At 42.9% G+C, this 21,543-nt stretch overlaps 2 protein-coding genes across 3 annotated transcripts; both read right to left on the bottom strand.

The window, feature by feature from the left end:
- Positions 1 to 72: 72 nt before the first annotated feature.
- dusp28 (dual specificity phosphatase 28) lies at positions 73 to 8,716 on the bottom strand. Of its 2 annotated transcripts, XR_007880718.1 has the most exons (4): positions 8,328 to 8,716; positions 7,076 to 7,476; positions 2,630 to 2,789; positions 73 to 2,498 (listed from the first exon to the last, which is right to left on the bottom strand). XR_007880718.1 is itself a non-coding variant. In XM_051378213.1 (3 exons), the coding sequence occupies exons 2-3, from the start codon at positions 7,418 to 7,420 to the stop codon at positions 2,685 to 2,687; spliced, it is 450 nt and encodes a 149-aa protein (XP_051234173.1). In that variant the 5' UTR covers positions 7,421 to 7,476; positions 8,328 to 8,714; the 3' UTR covers positions 73 to 2,684. The 2 variants fall into 2 exon arrangements, 1 of the variants encoding a protein (XP_051234173.1); XM_051378213.1 differs by having other exon boundaries at positions 73 to 2,789; positions 8,328 to 8,714.
- Positions 8,717 to 9,846: 1,130 nt separating this feature from the next.
- vcpip1 (valosin containing protein (p97)/p47 complex interacting protein 1) lies at positions 9,847 to 21,543 on the bottom strand. Its single transcript, XM_051378118.1, has 3 exons — positions 18,695 to 21,543; positions 16,477 to 16,563; positions 9,847 to 15,835 (listed from the first exon to the last, which is right to left on the bottom strand). Exons 1-3 carry the CDS (start codon positions 21,345 to 21,347, stop codon positions 15,036 to 15,038), a joined length of 3,540 nt encoding a protein of 1,179 aa, XP_051234078.1. The 5' UTR covers positions 21,348 to 21,543; the 3' UTR covers positions 9,847 to 15,035.

Genomic DNA, 21,543 nt, shown 5'->3' with positions numbered 1-21,543 from the left:
GTCCCATAACAAAAACATGATTGTACCCATTTTTAATCATAATGATTTCACAGAAAACACAACGCTGATCACTGAATGATGAACACATAACTTTATTTAACAGACGTTATAGTACAGCAGAGGCTTAAAGGGACGCAGCTTCATGTTCAGGCCTTATGTGTTCGTATGTGCTACAGGCCTTTGTTTGAGCTCTTTTCACACAGCAGGTATACATTACATCGTCACAGACTCATTGAGACACTTACACTGAGGTCTTACGTGGTTTATAATGGCATCTAGTTTAAATTATTGCTTTTAATTCAGGTCTAAATGGCAGCACCACAAAATGAAGAAGACACACCTGAGATTCACAAACATGCACACCAGATTGTGTTCCTGCATCCGGTGGAAAGATAAATATTATCTGTTCCAACTGAATCAGCGTTTTTCACAGTATCAATAATTAATAATTAAACAGCAGCAGCTTTGTGATCCTGCAACATGTATTTTTATGATCAGGAACTTAAAATCTTCCTGATATCTTACAGTGATAACATGTTGCTGCTCATCAAATCTCACTGACAGATGTTCACTACATATTAGAATAATGCGTTTCTTACTGTTTTAAACCTGAGCTCAAGTCTAAGTCTAGTTTAAGACATCGGATGGCTTGTTTTTTTATTTGTCATATATTGAATCAAAAAGTAACTAGACACTGTACAACTAATAAAAAAAACTGGAACTCCTAACTGAAAACCTGTTAAAGGCAGATGTTTCAGGTCTTTTAAAGTAAACTGAAGGCTTAAAGGATCCAAACCTGGACAGCACAAAGTGTTAAATACAGTGACGGTACTTTTCATTGTTATTTCAGAGCTAAATATCCTGTTCATCAACTCTGGTGTTATTGTGGCAGATGAGATCTGCTCAGGTTTGGGATCAGAAGTGAGGAAGTATATTAATGCCGTTTCCTGCATTTCTAAACATTTATATTAATCCAGCAAATAACTAGGATGTAACCGTTTGTGCTTTCCATAATAAAACAAAGACATAGACAAAAACTATTCAAATGCAGTTTAAACTGCAGCATTATTAAAGCACGTATCCTGATTTGTTTCCTTGATCGCTACCATCACATACGTTTTTAAATAGACAAACCTTAAATACGACTTAGCAACGGTTATTTCTAGTTTATATAGTTCTTCTAGTCCTTTACCTCAGCTACGCACCAGAAAGCTAACATTACGCTACGAGCTAGAAAACTAACGTTATGCTACGAGCCAGAGAGCTAACGTTAACACTGTCATGATGACCACTTATGAGTTTCTCCTTTTCTGGGGCAAAAACTCTTCATACACAGACTGAAAGTAGAAACCTGCAGTGTAACATTACCTGTGTTTCTCCTCGGATTACTTCCTGTCTGCGTGTCAGAATACAGGTGAGGTTTGGTCGTCAGGTTCAGGGGATAAAAGTGAAGAGTTTATGTGTTTATGTTACTTTAAGGGATCAGATTAATCCTCCAGATCATACCTACAGAGAGACGCTGACTCTTTGTGTTTAACATTATTTTCTATGGAAATGCTTCCATCTAGAGGTAGAAGGAGGAACTGCAGCCCCAATGTTTTAAAAAGGAGCACAATTTGCCCCTGAAACACAAAACTGAACTCAAGTAAATTCTTACTATGTGTTTTTAAAACAGTGCTTCCCAACTTTGGGGTCACCAAAGCTTCACAGGGGGGTGACAAGGCCTTCTTGATTTTAAAACAATATACACAGTAGGCCGATATCTCAGCATTTCATCTAATTCTGAGAAGAAAACTAAATTAAATTGTTTACTTAGAGAGGAACATAATACAGTCAGAGATATATTTCTATATAGTTATTCTTACTGCCTGCCACTGGGTCGGATTCCCGTCGATATCAATGAAATGAGGCGGAGGAAACACTACTGCTGTTGTCCACAGGGGGCCGCCAGAGTCTACACAGTGAAAGTTCCCTATGGGGCCTTTAAATGAGCTGTATTGTCTAAAAGAGAAAAAGCTCTGGTCACAGTTTTGAAGTCTACATATTTTTACTGACATTTACTGTCACAGCACCTAAACTGTAAAATACACCGTTTATTATTTTCTTTAAAACATAATTTAAAAACATTTTAAATCTCTGAGAATATATTAATATAGTATTTTTAAGTATCTGCTTTTTATTTATTTACACTGTTTTTTAGTACTTTAACTATGTTGTAAGTGCTGTACAAATAAAATAAGGTATATTTTTGCATTAATGCACATTGTACACAGTTAACATTATAGCAGCACTGTAGCTATATTCTTACTTTATTCTTTTTCTATTGCTATATTTCACTGTTACCTCTTTGTAGTTTTTTTATGTGTAGTGGCTGCTGTTACATTTTGTCCCTTTGAGGGTCATTAAAGTTATCTTTTATTTAATGTTTAATTTTGGACACTAAAAGAAGTGAAATGAAGCCCTTAGACCTTCCTGTCTGCCGGGGTTTCCTGTTCAACCTGGAGTTAAAGTCCATGAAGACAGTTAAATATTAGAATATTCAATATCACATATAATACAACAGTTTAGATCAAAACTGACAGGAGTTCAGTTACAGAGTGTGAAGGTGGACAGAGAGGACGCCGTTCACCTGTGGTTGAGGACAATCAGACGGATGTCCAGCTGTCTGTCTGCCTGCCTGCCTGTCAGTCTGTCTCTCCTCGTCTCTTCTTCAGCTCCTGTTCGTACCTCTGCAGCTGGGACAGGAAGCCTGGGTTCGGATCGATCACATGACGAGCTGTCTTCACTTTCTGGGAACAGAAACGAGAGCTGAGTTATTAAATGCTTTTATACTCTCTCACAGATCATAGTGATAATTCTCGAGGACAAAAAGATTTGTGGTCTTCAAAGACTTTGTGTATGAACACTGAGAGTGAATGCTTTTCATTTTATGGATCAGTTTATTTGAGGGGCTGTTCTTTATCTGTAGTCTCTGGAAAGAAAGAGTAACATTATTAATCTGTTATTGGGATCAGAGAATGAGCAGAAAGGTTGCAGTGATTGGACAGAACTGTTAAACTGCAGCTTCCTGGATGGACTGAGATTTACCCTCCAGACATTTTACTCTCACAGGAACAAGCTACCTGGCAATTTTTCACTTTCTCAGGCAATGTCATTGAAAAAAAAATTCCTCGGCATCCATTCCACTCACCGTAATGTTCATTTGGCCAAAGGTAACGGTTTAAATCAAGTAGAATGTATCTTGTTTTACAGATTTGAGTGAGGAGCTGAAGTACTATTGAAAATAGTAACATAGATTATTTCCAGGATTTTTTAATATTTTAATAAATGCTCAGGTGTTTCCATGACTGGAAAACAAGTCTCTAAATTTCCAGGTTTTTCGGGGCCTGTGGGGACCCTGAAACTCTTTCCCATCCCTACAGCTGTAGGGTCCAAACAGCACATACACAATGTAAAATACATGAATGAAACAATGAAAGACCTTCATGCAGATACACGACTGCTCGCTTTAAATGAAGACTGACTATAAAAATATTCAGTCCGACTATGTCAAATAGCTGATGAGTTGAACTTTGAGCGTGAACGCAGACACTGAGCAGCAGTGTGCTGCTCGAGGGCACCTTGGCAATTCGATACACTGACTGATTTCAGGACCAGCTTCAGTTTCAGCAGACTAACTGCTGTAGTTTAAACACAGTCAGATATTTTTGACCTTCGAACAGGATGAATGTGCGTTTGGCAGCAGCTCAGAGATCAGTGAGACGTGTTCAGAATCTCTACTGATAGAAACTGTTCAATAAAGACACTACTGATAGAAACTGTTCAATAAAGACACTACTGATAGAAACTGTTCAATAAAGACACTCTACTGATAGAAACTGCTCAATAAAGACACTACTGATAGAAACTGCTCAATAAAGAGTCTCTACTGATAGAAACTGTTCAATAAAGACACTACTGATAGAAACTGTTCAATAAAGACTCTCTACTGATAGAAACTGCTCAATAAAGACTCTACTGATAGAAACTGCTCAATAAAGACTCTCTACTGATAGAAACTGCTCAATAAAGACACTACTGATAGAAACTGTTCAATAAAGACACTACTGATAGAAACTGCTCAATAAAGACTCTACAGATAGAAACTGCTCAATAAAGACTCTACAGATAGAAACTGCTCAATAAAGACTCTCTACTGATAGAAACTGCTCAATAAAGACACTACTGATAGAAACTGCTCAATAAAGACTCTACTGATAGAAACTGCTCAATAAAGACACTACTGATAGAAACTGCTCAATAAAGACTCTCTACTGATAGAAACTGCTCAATAAAGACTCTCTACTGATAGAAACTGCTCAATAAAGACTCTCTACTGATAGAAACTGCTCAATAAAGACTCTCTACTGATAGAAACTGTTCAATAAAGACACTACTGATAGAAACTGTTCAATAAAGACTCTCTACTGATAGAAACTGTTCAATAAAGACTCTCTACTGATAGAAACTGTTCAATAAAGACTCTCTACTGATAGAAACTGTTCAATAAAGACTCTCTACTGATAGAAACTGTTCAATAAAGACACTACTGATAGAAACTGCTCAATAAAGACTCTACTGATAGAAACTGCTCAATAAAGACTCTCTACTGATAGAAACTGCTCAATAAAGACTCTCTACTGATAGAAACTGCTCAATAAAGACTCTCTACTGATAGAAACTGCTCAATAAAGACTCTCTACTGATAGAAACTGCTCAATAAAGACTCTCTACTGATAGAAACTGTTCAATAAAGACTCTCTACTGATAGAAACTGTTCAATAAAGACACTACTGATAGAAACTGTTCAATAAAGACTCTCTACTGATAGAAACTGTTCAATAAAGACTCTCTACTGATAGAAACTGTTCAATAAAGACTCTCTACTGATAGAAACTGTTCAATAAAGACACTACTGATAGAAACTGTTCAATAAAGACACTACTGATAGAAACTGCTCAATAAAGACTCTACTGATAGAAACTGCTCAATAAAGACTCTACTGATAGAAACTGCTCAATAAAGACACTACTGATAGAAACTGCTCAATAAAGACTCTCTACTGATAGAAACTGCTCAATAAAGACACTACTGATAGAAACTGTTCAATAAAGACACTACTGATAGAAACTGCTCAATAAAGACTCTACTGATAGAAACTGCTCAATAAAGACTCTACTGATAGAAACTGCTCAATAAAGACTCTACTGATAGAAACTGCTCAATAAAGACTCTCTACTGATAGAAACTGCTCAATAAAGACACTACTGATAGAAACTGCTCAATAAAGACTCTACTGATAGAAACTGCTCAATAAAGACTCTCTACTGATAGAAACTGCTCAATAAAGACTCTCTACTGATAGAAACTGCTCAATAAAGACTCTCTACTGATAGAAACTGTTCAATAAAGACACTACTGATAGAAACTGCTCAATAAAGACTCTCTACTGATAGAAACTGTTCAATAAAGACACTACTGATAGAAACTGTTCAATAAAGACTCTCTACTGATAGAAACTGTTCAATAAAGACTCTCTACTGATAGAAACTGTTCAATAAAGACACTACTGATAGAAACTGCTCAATAAAGACTCTACTGATAGAAACTGTTCAATAAAGACTCTCTACTGATAGAAACTGTTCAATAAAGACTCTACTGATAGAAACTGCTCAATAAAGACTCTCTACTGATAGAAACTGTTCAATAAAGACACTACTGATAGAAACTGTTCAATAAAGACTCTCTACTGATAGAAACTGTTCAATAAAGACTCTCTACTGATAGAAACTGTTCAATAAAGACTCTCTACTGATAGAAACTGCTCAATAAAGACTCTCTACTGATAGAAACTGTTCAATAAAGACTCTCTACTGATAGAAACTGTTCAATAAAGACTCTCTACTGATAGAAACTGTTCAATAAAGACTCTCTACTGATAGAAACTGTTCAATAAAGACTCTCTACTGATAGAAACTGTTCAATAAAGACTCTCTACTGATAGAAACTGTTCAATAAAGACTCTCTACTGATAGAAACTGCTCAATAAAGACAATAAATGAGATCAGAAACAGATTCACCTGCAGGTTAATGACGGATGTTTAATCACCAGCAGCTCCCAGCATTTAACGGCTGGAGACCTCACATCGCTAGAGCGGCACAGCTTAATTGATTAGTGGTAAACTATTAAATTATTTACCAACTTAATAATCGATGAATCACTTTGAGTCATTTCTTAAGAAGAACATTTCCAAATTCTCTGATTTCAGTTTTTTAAATGTGAATATTTTCTGGTTTCTTTGTGACAGTACACTGAAAATCTTTGTGGACAAAAGAAGACATTTGACGTTCGCTCCAGGACGGATCGCAAACAATTAACAATAAAATTCAACTGATCACTGAGATGTTTAAGGTTTATTCTACAGCAATGCATCATATTCTATAAGATCATCATATGTTAGTCCAAACAGTTTCAGCTTCAGGATGATGTATTTCCCAGCTCAACAGGTTGTTGGGGGTTTATTTAGTGTCATTTTGCTGCTGAAAAACCTACCAGAAGCAAATGAAGCCTGTTGTGTTAGAATTCCTGTAATCCAGAGCCTTTTTGGTGACTGTGACCACTTCTGGTTTTTATTCTCACTGGAACAAGCTACCTTTGATATTTAATGAATTATACAAAAAAATAATTCCAACTATTTGTGCTTTTCATTTCCTTCGGCAATTGTTTTTGCAAAAAATGTCTAAAAACATCACAACATGCATCGACATCAGGCAGTTTAGGCCGCAACAATCCCAAAATAACTCCTGTTAAATCCTGGAGGGAACGATTTGAGGACGTCACCTTGAGCTTTTGGAAAGAATCAACATTTTACCTGACTGGTCAAACTAATGACACAGCGGATGTTCCTCCTAGAGCTGTCCCTGACTAAAGACTCTCCTGGTGGACTAGCAGTTGTTACATAAAGACGACAGCCTTGGACAGAGGCTGTGGCGTCACCATGGAGACCAAACACCTCGTGGAGTTGGTGTGACTCACCTGTATAGCGTCCGTCAGCGTCAGTTTGCGGTGTTTCATCAGGTAGGCGATGCAGACGGTGGCTGAGCGGCTGCGTCCGTTCTTGCAGTAGACGACGCTGCGTCCTCCGCGGTTCGCCTCCTTCTGGATGGCGTCGGCGCAGCGGTCGAAGTGGCTGTAAAGGTCCTCGTTGGGGTCATCGTAGACGGGGATCTGCAGCTTCTTGATGCCGGCGGTGGGGAACGGCTGCTGCTTGGACACGTTGATGCAGAGCGTCACCGCCTCCTGCTGGATGAGCTCCTCGCTGCAGGCCGAACGGGCGTTGCTGATGAACAGAGCCTTGGTGACTTTACACAGCTGCAGCATCCTGGAAGATCTGACCCTCGCGGGCTTCCTTACTCCGATGTTCAGGCAACTGCGACCTGGTCGGAGAGAGGAGCATGAAAGTGAACTTCAGAGGCCTCTGACTGTATCTACTGCTGAGTCTTCATGTTGTCTGAGTGTTTTCTGAACCCATTTCCAGCTGTTGTATCTTCTCCAATGGGAAACTCTCTTTTTCTTGCAGTTTAATATCAGTTTAATATATATAATATATTCTCTCTCTGTACAGTACAACTCAACCTGCCTTTATTGGAACAACTAAAGCTGCAATAAATCCATTTAAACCAGAGGAAACTTACATATCACATACACAACTCAAGCATAAATTAAATGTATTATTATTATTATTATTATTATTATTATTATTATTAACAACATTTGAAGTGATTCATTTATCCACATGATATATGATATCACTTCCTGTTTTTAATCCAACGTACAGGAAGTTTAAAACTTGCACAAACTTTTCATACAACTTTTTATCAGGAGGATCCAGTTATTCTACGTATAACCTTTCGGTGATCGGACTCACTGCCCCAAGCTCATTCAGGCTCGGGCCCCTAATTAAATCTATTTTTGACACATCACAGAGAAACAACGAGGTGCTGCGTCAGCACATTTAAGCACTCCTGATGAAAGATAAAATAATATCTGATCACCTTTATTACAAATACAACACCAGTTCTTTCTGAGTTCATTACATTGTTTGGGCTTCTGTTGTCTCAACAAACAACAACAAACAACCACAATCTATACAGACATTACAATAAAATGTTATATGTAGATATGAAAGTTTGGGGTCCTATATACAGATAAACACACGCACTGATAATGTCTGATAACGGTGTCGGTCAGTGAACGCATCACCCTCAACAAGGACAGAGTGACTCACGTGCAGCTGCTGATCAGCCTCGTGCTCTCTTCACACAAACCCTCAGCGCGGGTTTTTAGATTCAAGAGTTTCCTGTGGAGCCCCTGCAGACTGAGGACGGGGCGTTCAGCTGGGTCCGGTCCGTCCAGGTCTCCTCATGACCCCGAACTGCTCCGGTCGACACACCGCCGCTTTATCCACTGCACGGAGCCACAGCGGCTCTGCTCCGGGTCCTAGTGCTGGTTGGGTTATGGTGCAAGGATTCAGCTGCTTTAGTGAAGTAAAAGTAATAATTTAATTTAATTACACACTGTGGAAGTCCTGCATTCAACCCTCAAGGGTCCAGAGTGGAAACTGTAAAACCAACTGACAGTGTAAGTTCATTAAACTATAAACTAATCAGTCATATGCAGCATTTCTCCAAACTTATTTAACTTATTTAAATTTATTTGAATACAGTTTTCTTTATTTACAAAAGAAACAAATTATTACATTATCTGACGAAACCGATAATGTAACACGCAACAACAAGTGCAATTAATCAATTATCTTAATGGCAGTCGATTCATTATCTGTGTATCAACTAATAAAATTGTTACTGCTGTAATGAAGTTGTTAACTATAGTCGACTTTATGTGACCAGCATCAAATCTTTGCACTTGATGATTAAGAATAATTTGGATGCATAAGGATTTTAATAATGACGTTTGTGTAGAGTTTAAAGTCAACTTAAAGAACGGCAATGGAACAAAATACTGCACGCATTTAAGTTCACTAAAACAACAGAGTTCATCTTTGAGTTGGGTTTAATTCATGAGATGGATTATAATATTTATATGTTTTCATTAGCGGGTCGCCTTCTGTGGAGTCCGCCATGTTTCTACTGGAGCCCAGAAGGGACAAACCATCGACATATAATAATAATAATAATAATAATAATAATAATTTAATTTGTAAAGCACTTTTCAAGCTTAAGCTATAAGTGCTTTCCAGATTAAAACATATACAGATCAGAAACCAGGAGTGACACTCCGTACCGGCCAGTATATAAATATAAACATAAATATAAACATTTAAAAAAAACAATGAAACAATTAAAATACATTACGGGATGAAATAAAACACCATAGAATAAATGAAAGGTAATAGTGTCGACCATCTCGTGGAGCTGCCGTGGAGCCAGAGCTGAAGACACAGGGTCACCTTTGGTCTTCTGATCAGCTGATCTGAAGGTGAAATATAAAATATCCCTGATGCAGCCGCCGCCATCTTTCACCATTCGGAGCCAGAGTGTGTGCAGTAGTGACCCGGGTTGGCGCTGCTGTATCGAGGTCCCGCCCATACAGTATCACCATACAAATATTCTCATACGAGTTTATTAGTTTAGTTTCCTCTGCAGGTTAATTTCTGTAGAAATAAAGTCAGAAAATGGACAAAACAAACTGATGAAAAGTACAAACATGAACAAACCTTTTCTTTAATATAACAAACAACAAACAAACATAAAAATCTGTCAGTGACGACAAAATACGAAAACAAGTGAAGGAAGTGATTTTATTGTTGCGGTTGAAAATTCGTCACACATGCAAACAGCGATGTCGAAGCCGTGTATCATCAATATTTTATTAGCAAACCAGAGAGAAGTTAACAAAAAAAAACTGAAGGAACTGAACAATCTGTGTTTCTGTAGTTTCTGTACAGGTCCAAATATACTACAATATATACTATTATACAACTGGATTACAATTCATGTCATTAGTACAGCAGTCACAAAGAAAAACTTCAAGTCCGTTACAGCAGTGTTTTGATTCGTCCGAGTGACCGAACGACTCACTGATGATGATTCACGTGAAGCTAATATGAGCATGCTACGCTAACATTCCCTCTTTTCCCTCCAACAAAGTGCTGAATCTTTAATTTGTTCACCTCAACGGCAAAATAAACCTCAGACAACCGGAAAAAAACAAAGACACTGTGATTCACATTTTGAGACTGAGATTTGTTTTCGCCAAAAAAAACACAAAAGTCAAAAGGAAAGCTACGTTCACACCGCGAGCTCTAGCGCTCAACTCTGATTGGTTGCTCAGATCGGAAATGTGGACAATATCAGATTCTTGATATCGTGTCCTGAACTATAATTACGGAAAAATGATGAGTAAACTCTAAAAAGTGATAACTGAGTTTGCTTTATCCCCACTACACCTCTGCTCCGTAGCTCTCTAGCTAACCTGTTTACCAGCAGCAATATTTGTTGACCAATCTCTCTCTTCATGCCTAAACCTAACCAATCAAATCAATGAAGGCAACAAAACTAGCCAATCAGAGGAAGAAGAGGGCGGGTCGTGACTTTGCCAGCGTAGCAAACATCATCAAAACAGGAAGTAGTAAAGTAATAAAGCCCGCCTCGTGCTTGATTTGATTGTGTGACGGTTCGACTCCACGAGCTGAAAAGTTCAGAGTATTTGAACTTTTATACGCGTCTAAAAACTGCTAGAAAAACGTGACGTGAGACGAGTGAACGCCAGGCGCGCCGTAGCAGAGGAAAACAAAGATTTTGCTGGCGTCTGTAGCGATGATCGACCTTTAAGACGTCAAAGGCAGAATGTCGTCATACGGGAGTAAACATGGAGGCCACTGAAGGCAACGTGTACAGTTTCATTTATAAGTTGATGTGCAGTGGAAGCCAGATAATGATGAGGAGGATAACATCCACCGCAGCTGAGTGACTCTAGAGCAGTGGTTCTCAAACTATGGTACTAGTCGTACATGGAGGAATTTCTGAAATATTTTTATAAAATGTAATAAAATAATTAAAAAAACACGGTACTATCAAAGCTCTCCAACATTTCATATAAGTTTTGCATTTAGTTTAATATTTAGATTCAATATCAGTCTGCTATGTAGCACACGCATATGTCCATGATTAGTCAGGAGCTAAAATGTGATATTTAGATACAGGGCGGAGGTCAGATTAGTGCTTCAGAAACACTTACGTGGCTCCAAACAGGACAGGAGGACCCATTTTACACCAAATTAGCTCTGGTTCTTGAACCGGTTCCATTCAGGATTTAACAACAGTCAACAATAAATAATCTTGTGCTGAATAAATCTGCCTCCTGTGTGATTAAAGTCGACCTACGCTGCTGTATTTTAACCTCGGTCATAACGGTGGTAATACTTCCTGAGGTTGAACGTGGTTTGAGAAACGCTGCTCTGTAGTCTCATGAATGAAGGAGTCTCAAATTGGAAACTGGAAAAGATCCGATTCAATGTGATTTGTGTTGTTTACACTGAAAATCAGATCTGAGTCACAAAAAAAGAGGAAAAAATAAAAAATAAATCAGATTTGGGCCACTTGTGTCTGCAGTGTGAACGTAGAGATTTTTAAGGTCATTTAAAGTTCAAATGGAGTTTGAGGTAAAAGGAACACAGTTCAAAGTAAAACAATAAAGAACCTCAATATCAAACAAATTAATGTTACAAAATGAGCAGATTTTAAGGCCTGACGATCAGTTCCTCCAACAGGTGTGGAAAAACTGTTTGATGGCAACAAAAGTGTAAACTGACCTTTAACCATTTTAAAGGAGGAGTTCAACATTTTGGGAAATAATTGTGATTGATACCACAAATATGAGGCGGCTGCTAGCAGCTGGTTAACTTAGCTTAGCATAAAATATTAGGATCAGCACTAACAAACAAAAACAAGTGTAAGAGCCAGGCTAGCTGTGTCCATCTGTTTCCAGTCTTCTGGCCGCTATGCTAAGCTAAGCTAACCTGAGAGTATTGAACCCTCAGCTAGAAGGAGAATAAGCATATTTTCCAAAATGCCGAACTGTTCCTTTTACAGTTCCTGAAGCCTCTGTGGTTCAAATAAAACTCGATCGAAAGCTAAAAAGGGCTCGCTGTAACGACACAAGCCACAAAGGATGCTGGGAGAACAGTCGCCGAGAGTCTTTATGTGGGAAACACTTTCTGAACTCACAAAACTTTTATCAAAGTCAGAATTCAGAATTCAGACTACTTTTAAACTTCAAACTATATTTTTCCACATGTGGCCCTAATCCTCGTCCATATATTTATAGATTTAGGTTTTTGGGTTGTTGTTTTCTTTTTGGAAGTTCAGTGAGATTTTCTTTTGCATAGGACAGCAGCTTATTTACCAAATATCAGCTCCACATAGTGTTTCAGTGAACCTGGTTCATCTTTGGCCACATTCTGCTTTTAAATTGGAGGTTTCAACCAATGACGGTAAAAGATCACATTACACAAAAATAAAAATAAACCTCATGAAGCTTTCAGCCGTTTTCAACAGAGCAATCACTCAATCATCACTCACTCTCTCACTCTTTCTTTCCACTGGCCAACTTTAACTGCTTTTAGCAACAAACATTTACAGTAAACATCACTTTGGAAAAAAAAAAAGGAAAATAAATGATGAGTTTTCCTTGAGTAAAGAAACTCTTTTTAGTAACGTGATCCACTAATGTGTGTGTTTTTATTTTTTTTGGTTTTTAGATGTGAAGCACCTCATTCAACCGCCCTGTAACTCACTCACAAATTCACTTTAAGAGATCCTCCACAAGGGGGAGCTGTTTACTCACAGCTGGAGTCACTTTTATACCTTCAGCTTTCATTGCTTCCAAAAAAAAAAAAAAAAAAAAGTTTTCTTCCAGTTTCTAAAAGTTCTCATGTTTCCCAAAAATATCCCCCAACAACCTGGAGGTTTCTCTCCAAAGTATAACATCAATCTGAAGAGAAACTTCTGTAGGTATTCAACCTCTACAGCTCCACCGCTCCTTTAAAAGTGCTCCTCTGGGAAAGATTATTTTATTTTGTTCAACTGTTTAAATTCAAACGTCCATTTCAGTACATTTTATGTTTTTTTTGTGGTGTTTCAGGTTTTCTGATGGAAAGAAACCCAGGTGGATCAGAGGCTGTAGAAGAGCTTTAACATTGTGCCATCTGCAGGTAATGAGTGTTACAGACAGTGTAAAACACGTCTGAACATTTTTATAAATGAACATTTGATTTATTTCCCTCTAAATGTGAGTTTAGTTCAACACTTTCTTTCCTCTGACATGTAAAGGCCTTTAATCCCACTAAAGCTATACTTCAGATCTTCAGAATAAAAGACAGAACTTAATCAACTATGGAAGCGAATATAGATATAAGTACTGACATTTTAACAACCACTGAATTTGTAGCACTGAAATATTTTACATTGTTCTGAATTCATCACAAATCTTCAAAAGCTCAATTTAAATATTTATTTTTCAGTGTTCACAAATTAAGATCCAAAAAGTCAAAAACAGGAGAAGCAATCGGGCCAATCAGAGCTCTGTCTGTCGGTCATATGACCTAGAAACCTGTTGAACTGAAACCTGTTGTGAAACAAACTGGACATAGCGGAGTTTCAGTTGGACTCATCGAAATTTAATTTTTCTATCTAATTTTGAACAATCGAATCTGAGACTTTTTTTTCTTCTTGAAATTCAGAAAATTTCAAAGAGGAGAATTCAGAACAAATCAATTAATATAGATGGTTTTCAAAGTATGAATTCAGGAGTGTTTAAATATCAATATTAAGTGCTTATGTCTTTAATTTGCTTCCATATCAAACTACAGTAATTATTTCTGTCCACCACGCAGAGCTCAATTAATAATCTTCTCAAGGTTTAATATTGCTTTAGTTGTCATTATCAAATATTTTTCATAAGGAAATTTAAATGTGGTTATAAAGGAGTTGTGTAAACCTCAAATAGCCGACAGATACGTGATGTTCTATTAGAGGTTAATAATGTTGAGGCTTAAACCTCGAACGCAAACACTCTCTACCTGCAGGCGGTAGCTGTTCGGGGCTCTGGAGCTCGATTCAGGTGCTTCACATCAGCATTTCAGAAAACAAGAGCATTAAATGTAAGTGGTGACTGTTGGGTTGGGGGGGGCTGCAGTCAAGCAAACGCAGTGTTCTCCCCGTCCTCAGACAGGCGGACGGACGGGCAGATTGTGGCGATGAAGGCGCTGATGCGTACAGAGGCTGGTGCACTCGGAGCGTGCACTTTGATGGAAGCATGTTGGCGGGTTGAAGCTGCTGGCGACCAGCAGCTCTCCTCCTGGTGGTGGATTAAGACTCAGAGGATTCTTCTATCTACAGGAATGCGTCTCGCACGTGAACCCGAGCTGGTGGGGGGGTTTATCGCCCGCGGACATCAGTGCGTTTACAGCGAGAGGGTTAGACGTCTGCAGGTGGGACTCGCAGGGCTTAAAGATACAAACCCTGTCAGCACTCCGCGATGTATTGCAAGACGGTCGTGTACGATACATCATCAACGGAGGAGAAAAACGTATCCTAAAAGAGGCAAAATAATTTCTCTCAAAAAGCAGGAATCAATCAGGTGTTTATTACTTACTGCATTGTGAAGTGGACAGCTGAGATGAGAAAGTCCCAAAGTGCATAGAGTTTAAACACACGGTAACACCGCTGTGATATCGGTGCCAGAGTATGGATGATGTATCGCAGAGAGCGTGTCACAATATATCGCCTTACGGCTCGTCGTCCCACCCCGAGTCTGCAGCGATGCGAGGACGGTCGGCTCGCTCTTTAGTCATGCAGTAAAGACAACGAAACACGATGAAGACCAAAGCTTTAGGATCCGACCTGAGGCGTTATGACCCAGAGGTGCCGGCGAGGCGAGGCGGGCGGGGGGGGCACTGAGGGGCCAGGAGTGATCAGGAGTGATCCATGGGTTCGATGGCGTTGCTCTGCTCGGCGTCCTGACTCTCCATCTCCTCCAGTTCCTCCGCCTTCCCGTCTGGTTTGCCGACCGCTGCTGCTGCTGCGCCTGCTGCAGCTGGAGGTTCGTGGTCGACGGTGGACGTTGGTTGGCCCGCGCCCGACTTAGTCCCGCCTGTCCGCTCCTGGTCGGCCCCGCCCCCTGCAGCAGCGGCGCTCTGCTGCTCCTTGAGGTGGCGCTCCATGGAGGCCTGGATGGAGGAGACCATCTCCTGCAGCTTCCTTCGCTGCTGCTCCATCAGGCTGGGGTCCAGACCACGACCGTCCTTCATGGTGACGAAGCCCGGAGCCATGCGGACCAGCTCCCTGGTGGCGTCCTCGGGGATGTCCGATAGGTCTGGCGGGCCTCGGGACACGCTGGCGCTCAGGTCCACACCGCTGCTGTGCTGGCGTGTGATAGGTCGGTGTTCTGGAGGGGAGGAGCCCCCGGCGCTGCCCAGGGAGTGTCCTTTCCCCTGGAAGGCGGTGACGTTCTGCAGCTGCTCCTTCTTACGGACGACGCCGCCGCTGCCCAGCCGCAGGACGCCATGGGACGGACTCCCCTCTCTGCTGCCCCTGGTGGCCGCCTCCGAGCGCAGCTGGACCAGAGCCTCCTTCACCAGCTCCTCCACGTCAGGGCCGACAGGGAAGTGACCGGCAGCGTCCACGCAGAGCTCCAGACGCTCCTCTGCTGCGTTATAAACAAACGTTTTCCCCGTCAGGTGAGGCAGCGTGCAGTGTTTCCCGTCCATCAGGCCTGAAAGAGACGACAGATTCAAACATCTTTATCCTTCTGGTCGAATTCTGCAGGAATGACTCTTCTTTATCATAATGTAGTTATTGATTACCCAATAACCTGCACGTTGTCATCTGAAATCAGAATCATTTATCAATAATGTTTTTATTATAAATCTAAGAAAGCTTGTTTCAATTAGAGCCTAATTAATATATCCGATATTAACCTATTGCAGACATCGTTATCGTATTGGAATCAGTGTATATGTCATCTGATATGCAGCAATTTTCATTAATGCTTTATTCTCTCAGGGTTTGTTTCTAGAAGTGGTGGATAATGTAATCTGTATGTTCTATTATCAAACATGTAAAGGAATATTTAATTAAATACTCGCACTCTGCCTTCTGTTTCATGTGGCCTTCAAAGACCGTGGGAAAATGTGGGTCCCAAGGTGAGACCACAATCATGTAGTGTACTGTGAAGCTCTACTTGCTCATAATAAAGAACATTATTAGTTAGTTAGTAGTTAGTTTGATGAAAGTGCAAGCAGATCACAGCTTTCACTCAGTGTCATCATCAGCAAGAGGAAAGGTGGCAGGTTTTTCCGGGAAGCCTCTGAAAAGAAGAAAACCCAGACCCCCCCCGTGTGGAGACAGACGTACCCATGTCTTTCTTCACAATGTTGTAGAAGACGCCGCCCTGCTGGAACAAGTGCGGCAGCTTCTTTGCGTACGACCAAACATCCTCACCTGGAACAGAGAGAGAATCCGGTCACACAAACAGAGTCAACGAAGACCACAGCGGTCACGTTTCAAAGTCTATTAAGATGAAGTGAAACCAGCCCTGTCTGCTGAGGAGGTTGAATGTCTTAATATAACTACTGTTTTTCCGGTCTTATTTTTGTAGTCCTGTCAGTTATTTTACTCCCCAGGTTCGTCTTTACAACGGTCAGTAACAGCAACATGAGACAGGCAGACGAGTGTGAAACAAACCTTTAACACAGTGAAACCACTGATCTGGAAGTGAAACAGAAAGTGAACATGTAAACTGAAACACGTGTAATGTGAAGAAAGAGGAAAAATATTAATTTCTGTTTAATTTTTCAGACGTATGTCTAATATTTGCTTGTTTTAGGTATTTCCAGGTCTTTGGGCTTGTAAAGTATTTTCAAATGAAAATTTGAAGAGAAAATAATTCTTTAAACTTGTTGAACTCATGTGGTAAGGATGAAATATTACTTTGTTTTAAACATACAGTCTGTAGTTTCTGCCACTAGGAGGTTTCTCACATCCAAACAATAATAAAATAAAGTGTGATGAGGTGGTGAAGCAGCGTGGGATCATGGGAGTTGTTGTCTTCACCACCATTGGCGTCATTGCAGTCAGCTTCTCCCGGTTAGGATTCCTTCAGTGTTCATGGTTCAGGAGGTTTCTACCGGGAGCCCAATGATCCACAGAGGTCTCCTCCTCTCCAACACAAACAGACCCGCTGATTAAAACCACTAAACACTTAGCTCAGCTTGTTTCTCTGATAACTTAAGATCCAGACGTCCGATGACTAAAATCCTTCATCCGGTTCAAACCTAGAGTTAAAAAGCACCAAGATCTAAACAGTGGATGGTAAACATGTCTGCCATGTTTCTACAGTAGCCCAGAACGGACAAATCAAACACTGGCTCTTTAGGGCCTTTTGGGGCCACCGTAGTTTCTCCTACACAGAACAGGAGGGTGAATGCGAGGGGGTTGTAATCTGTAACTACAGCGTTAGATGCCAATAAATCCTTCACACTGGTGAGTCTGCGCTGAAACACACTTAAAAGATTTATATATTATCGTTCAGCTCCACATTCAGGTATCAGAATCAGATCAGAACCGATATAAGTGGATCTGGAACATGAGTGAACAGATATAAACCGTCTCCTGATCCTCTCACTGTGAAGGATTATCGAGCCCTCGCTAACAGGAAGTGCAGCGTCAGGCCTGCGGAGCATTCAGAGTGCACATGAAACCTTCCTGAATATTGACAGACGCTGACTGTTGGCCGGCTGATCTGTTTATCTGAACGCAGCCGCGACCTTTGACCCTGTTGGCGGGGGTGAGACAGGGTGCCTGAGTCAGCAGCATGTTGAGAGGATACACACACACACACACACACACACACACACACACACACACACACACACACACACACACACACACACTCTTCTGGTAGCATTCAGGGCAGCTGATCAGAAACAGGAGCAGCGTTGGGCGTCACCTGCAGCCTGTGAGCTCCATCAGCTGATACCTGCAGGTTGTTGTTCACCTGCCTGCTGTGACCAATCAGGAACCAGAGTGTGTGAAACAGTTCCTGCCTGCTCACACCGAGAAATAAATAACAACAGTGTCTGAGCGCCTCGGAGCATTCGTTCCCAGAGGTTTTATTTGAGTTACTCAACTGAATGGACGTATTAAAAATGTCTTTGTTTTACTGATTATTATATTATTATGATGAAGTTCTGTTGTTCTTCTTTGTTACAGAACTCAACAAATGTTTAATCTTTTTTTATTCAGTGAAAATGAAAATTGTGAAGCAGTAATACTAATTTCCACTAATCGTCAATAATATTGTAATATCTGTCAGAACCGTATCGATCAGCCTTATTTTAAATGTCTGTCCTGTTTCATATCACCTGACTGACCGTTCACTCTTAGTGTTTCACTGATAAGTTCTAAAATAATCAATAGAATAATCAATGATGAATAAAGAATCATTAGCTGCAGCCTCAGTTCAGTTTACAGACTTTATCTGGATCATGTGAATCAGTTTATCTCAGAACTAGAAACACTAAAAGTTTCACGGAGACCTCGGGGGGAGACCTAGGGGGAGACACATTCTTACCCATCAACGTTGCTAGGAGACAGAGGGAGGACATCTCAAGGTCGATGCTGTCCTGGAGTTCCCGGCTGCTCACCCTGCCGGACGTCACGGTGTCCTCGCTCTTTGCCGAGTGCAGGGCAGAGTGCGAGCTGGAGGCCCGGGGGATGGAGGCGGTGGCAGGGCTCTTGTCCTCGGGGCCCCTCAGTATCTCCACCGTCACCCTGTCGCCGTGCTGCAGCGCTGCCGGCTCGTTCTCCTCCCCGTCCTTCGGCGGGAGCAGCTCTTTGGGCGGGAAGCCGTAGCGGATGCACTGCTGCGCCGGCGGTACGCCGAACTGGTTGGCGATGCTCCTCTGCAGCTCTGAGAAGGTGGTGTCAGCCTGCAGGGTCAGCATGGCCTGCCTGCCGTCGCTCGTGGTCACACGGATCTTCTTCTCCTTATTGGACGAGGATGGAGAGGAGGATTTGGTGGGCGTGGCCGGGGCTGACGAGGAGGAGGTTTCCGGTGATCCGCCGGGCGAAGACGTCCGGCCGTGGCCTTTCTGCTCCTGCTTCAGCTTGTCGGTGCGTCGCTTCTGAGTGACGAAGGCCTGCTCGCTGATGCTCTGCTGGATGCTGCGCTCCGCTCGGCTCATCGTCAGCTCCTCTTTGTGGAGCGTCTTTGCTTTCTGACCCGTGAGGATGATCTTGGTGGGCGGCTGGGGGTCCGCCGCCGACTGCGTCTCCACGGTGTCGGTGAGACGCTGGACGTGCGCCCCGTCGATGGACACCGGGTTGTATTCGTCCGGGTTCTTCTTGGCGGTGTGGTGCAGGATGGTGTTGACTACCTTCTGCACCAGGATCTCGCTGCCAAACTCCCCCGGGAAGTGCTTGGTGACCAGCTTCATGGCCACGTCGTACACGTTGCTGTTCAATGCCGGGTCGGTCTCGTACTGGAACCAGTACACGGTCTCTCTCACCACCCGACCCCCCCACTCCAGCGTGATGGGGAAGGCCTCGGGGAGGTTGTCGTACTCCTTCCCCTCCCAGAAATGCTTGAAGCCACACCCGCACTTTCCGCCCTGCGAGCGGGTGTTGGTTCTGTCCCCGTCCAGGTACACCACCGACCCGTTGCCGTGGATGTGGCGCATTGACGTCCCGTGACACCAGTTGCAGGTGTTGAGGGAGCTCAGTTTATAATCCGGGACGAGGACGTCTCTCTGCGGGTCGTACGAGCAGACCACGTTGTTGAGGGGGAAGCTGTAGTTCTTGTCCGGCCGCAGTTGGCCGTGAGTGGATTTGGCCAAGTTGTAGAGCTTCCCGCCAGGAACCAGCCACTCCGGCGGGACGTGGAGCTCCGAGAGGGCGCCGCAGATGAGGCAGCGGTGCAGCCGGTTCTCCATCACCGACTTCTTAGCCGCCTCTGTCACCTCCTCGGGCTGGATGCCGATCACGCCGGTCCGCCTGTAGACGTACTGGTGCACATCGGCCACCAGCGACGGGTGGATGTTGTGTTTCTCCATGAACACCTCCTCCATGGCGTTCACCAGCCGCATCAGATACTTATCCTGCAAGCTGCGGTCGCCGCCGATCACGCAGCTCCCGTCCGGCTCCAGCTTGATGTACTTCCTGATGAGCTCCTGAGGGACGCCCCAGGCCTTCGGCAGCAGGCGGGCCGGCAGCTTGGGCAGCACCGTGTTCTTGATTCCCACCAGAGGGATGTAGTGGTTCCTCCCCGAGCTGCTCCAGGCGATGCAGATGGGCTTGTTGAGCTTCCCGTCTTTCCCCTTGCACTGCTCCTCGGGCACCAGGCCCGGCAGGAAGGTGGCCGAGTAATCCCCGGAGCTCCTCATCCCGCTCAGGGAGTCCAGCAGGATGATGGGCCGGTGGAGGACGTTGGCTAAACCGAAGATGTGGATGTTGCGCAGCCCGAGCGGCACGCCTTCAGGCGGGATGAAGAGCGGGTCGCACTCATTGATGATGTCCTCCCACTCTGCGGCGTCAATAAAATCCTGAAAGAGAGCCTTGTAGCGGTCCAGGTTCTGCTTGAAGTTCTGCTTCAGGTTCTCTCTCAAGGCGTGCCAGAACAGTTCTCTGCCCACCAGCGCTCGGGACACAGCGTGGACCAGGCAGTGCCCGTCTCCGTCCACATGCACCGGGATGAGACACTCCCTGTTGCCGTTGGCTTTCTTCACCTCCTCCAGGGTGTCGTGGAGGTATATGAGGCTTCCTGACCGGTCCTTGCCGTAGCCCATGGTGGACACATGGTCCGGCTCGATGAGGAACACCCGGTCTCCCAGGAGCGAGCAGTCAAACATCTCACCTTGGTTCATGTCCCTCAGCAGCTTGGCTTTGCCGGTTTGTTTGTCCATGCCGTACCTGGTGAGGACCGGGGACAGCAGCTTGCAGTGGTAATTAGAGAGCCCCATCACTTTCACCAGCTCCGTGCCTTTCTTCGGGGCCCCGGTGACGCCGAGCAGGGCGTTTCTGAGCAGATTGTGGAGCACAACATCCGGATCAGTCACCTCTTCGACATTTAACAGGTTCTTCTGTTCGTGGCGTTGGCCGCACTCGGTGCACTCGATGCTAACGGAGCCGTACGCGGGGAAGAATAGCCTCGCCTGACATTTCGGGTCCGGGCAGGTACCGGACAAAATACGCTTGTCTTTTTTCTTCGAGCTCTGCAGCAGCGACATTTCGGGGCGAAAAAGGCTGAAACTGTGTGTCAGCTTCACAAAACCATGGTAGTCGGACTCCGGCAGGCTGTCAGACGAGCTTCGGCTCTGCTAACGAGAGTTATTTGCCAGAATAACACAAGAACAACACGGAAGCGGCTGTTTTTTCTCTTTAGCAACTGACCGTTGCTAAACGTAACTACGTCATGACGTAAGA

The sequence above is a fragment of the Dicentrarchus labrax genome, unplaced genomic scaffold (assembly GCF_905237075.1).
Source record: "Dicentrarchus labrax unplaced genomic scaffold, dlabrax2021, whole genome shotgun sequence".
Classification (NCBI taxonomy): domain Eukaryota; kingdom Metazoa; phylum Chordata; class Actinopteri; family Moronidae; genus Dicentrarchus; species Dicentrarchus labrax.
Note: the sequence above shows the minus strand (reverse complement) of the source record. Positions and strands in the feature narration are given on the sequence as shown.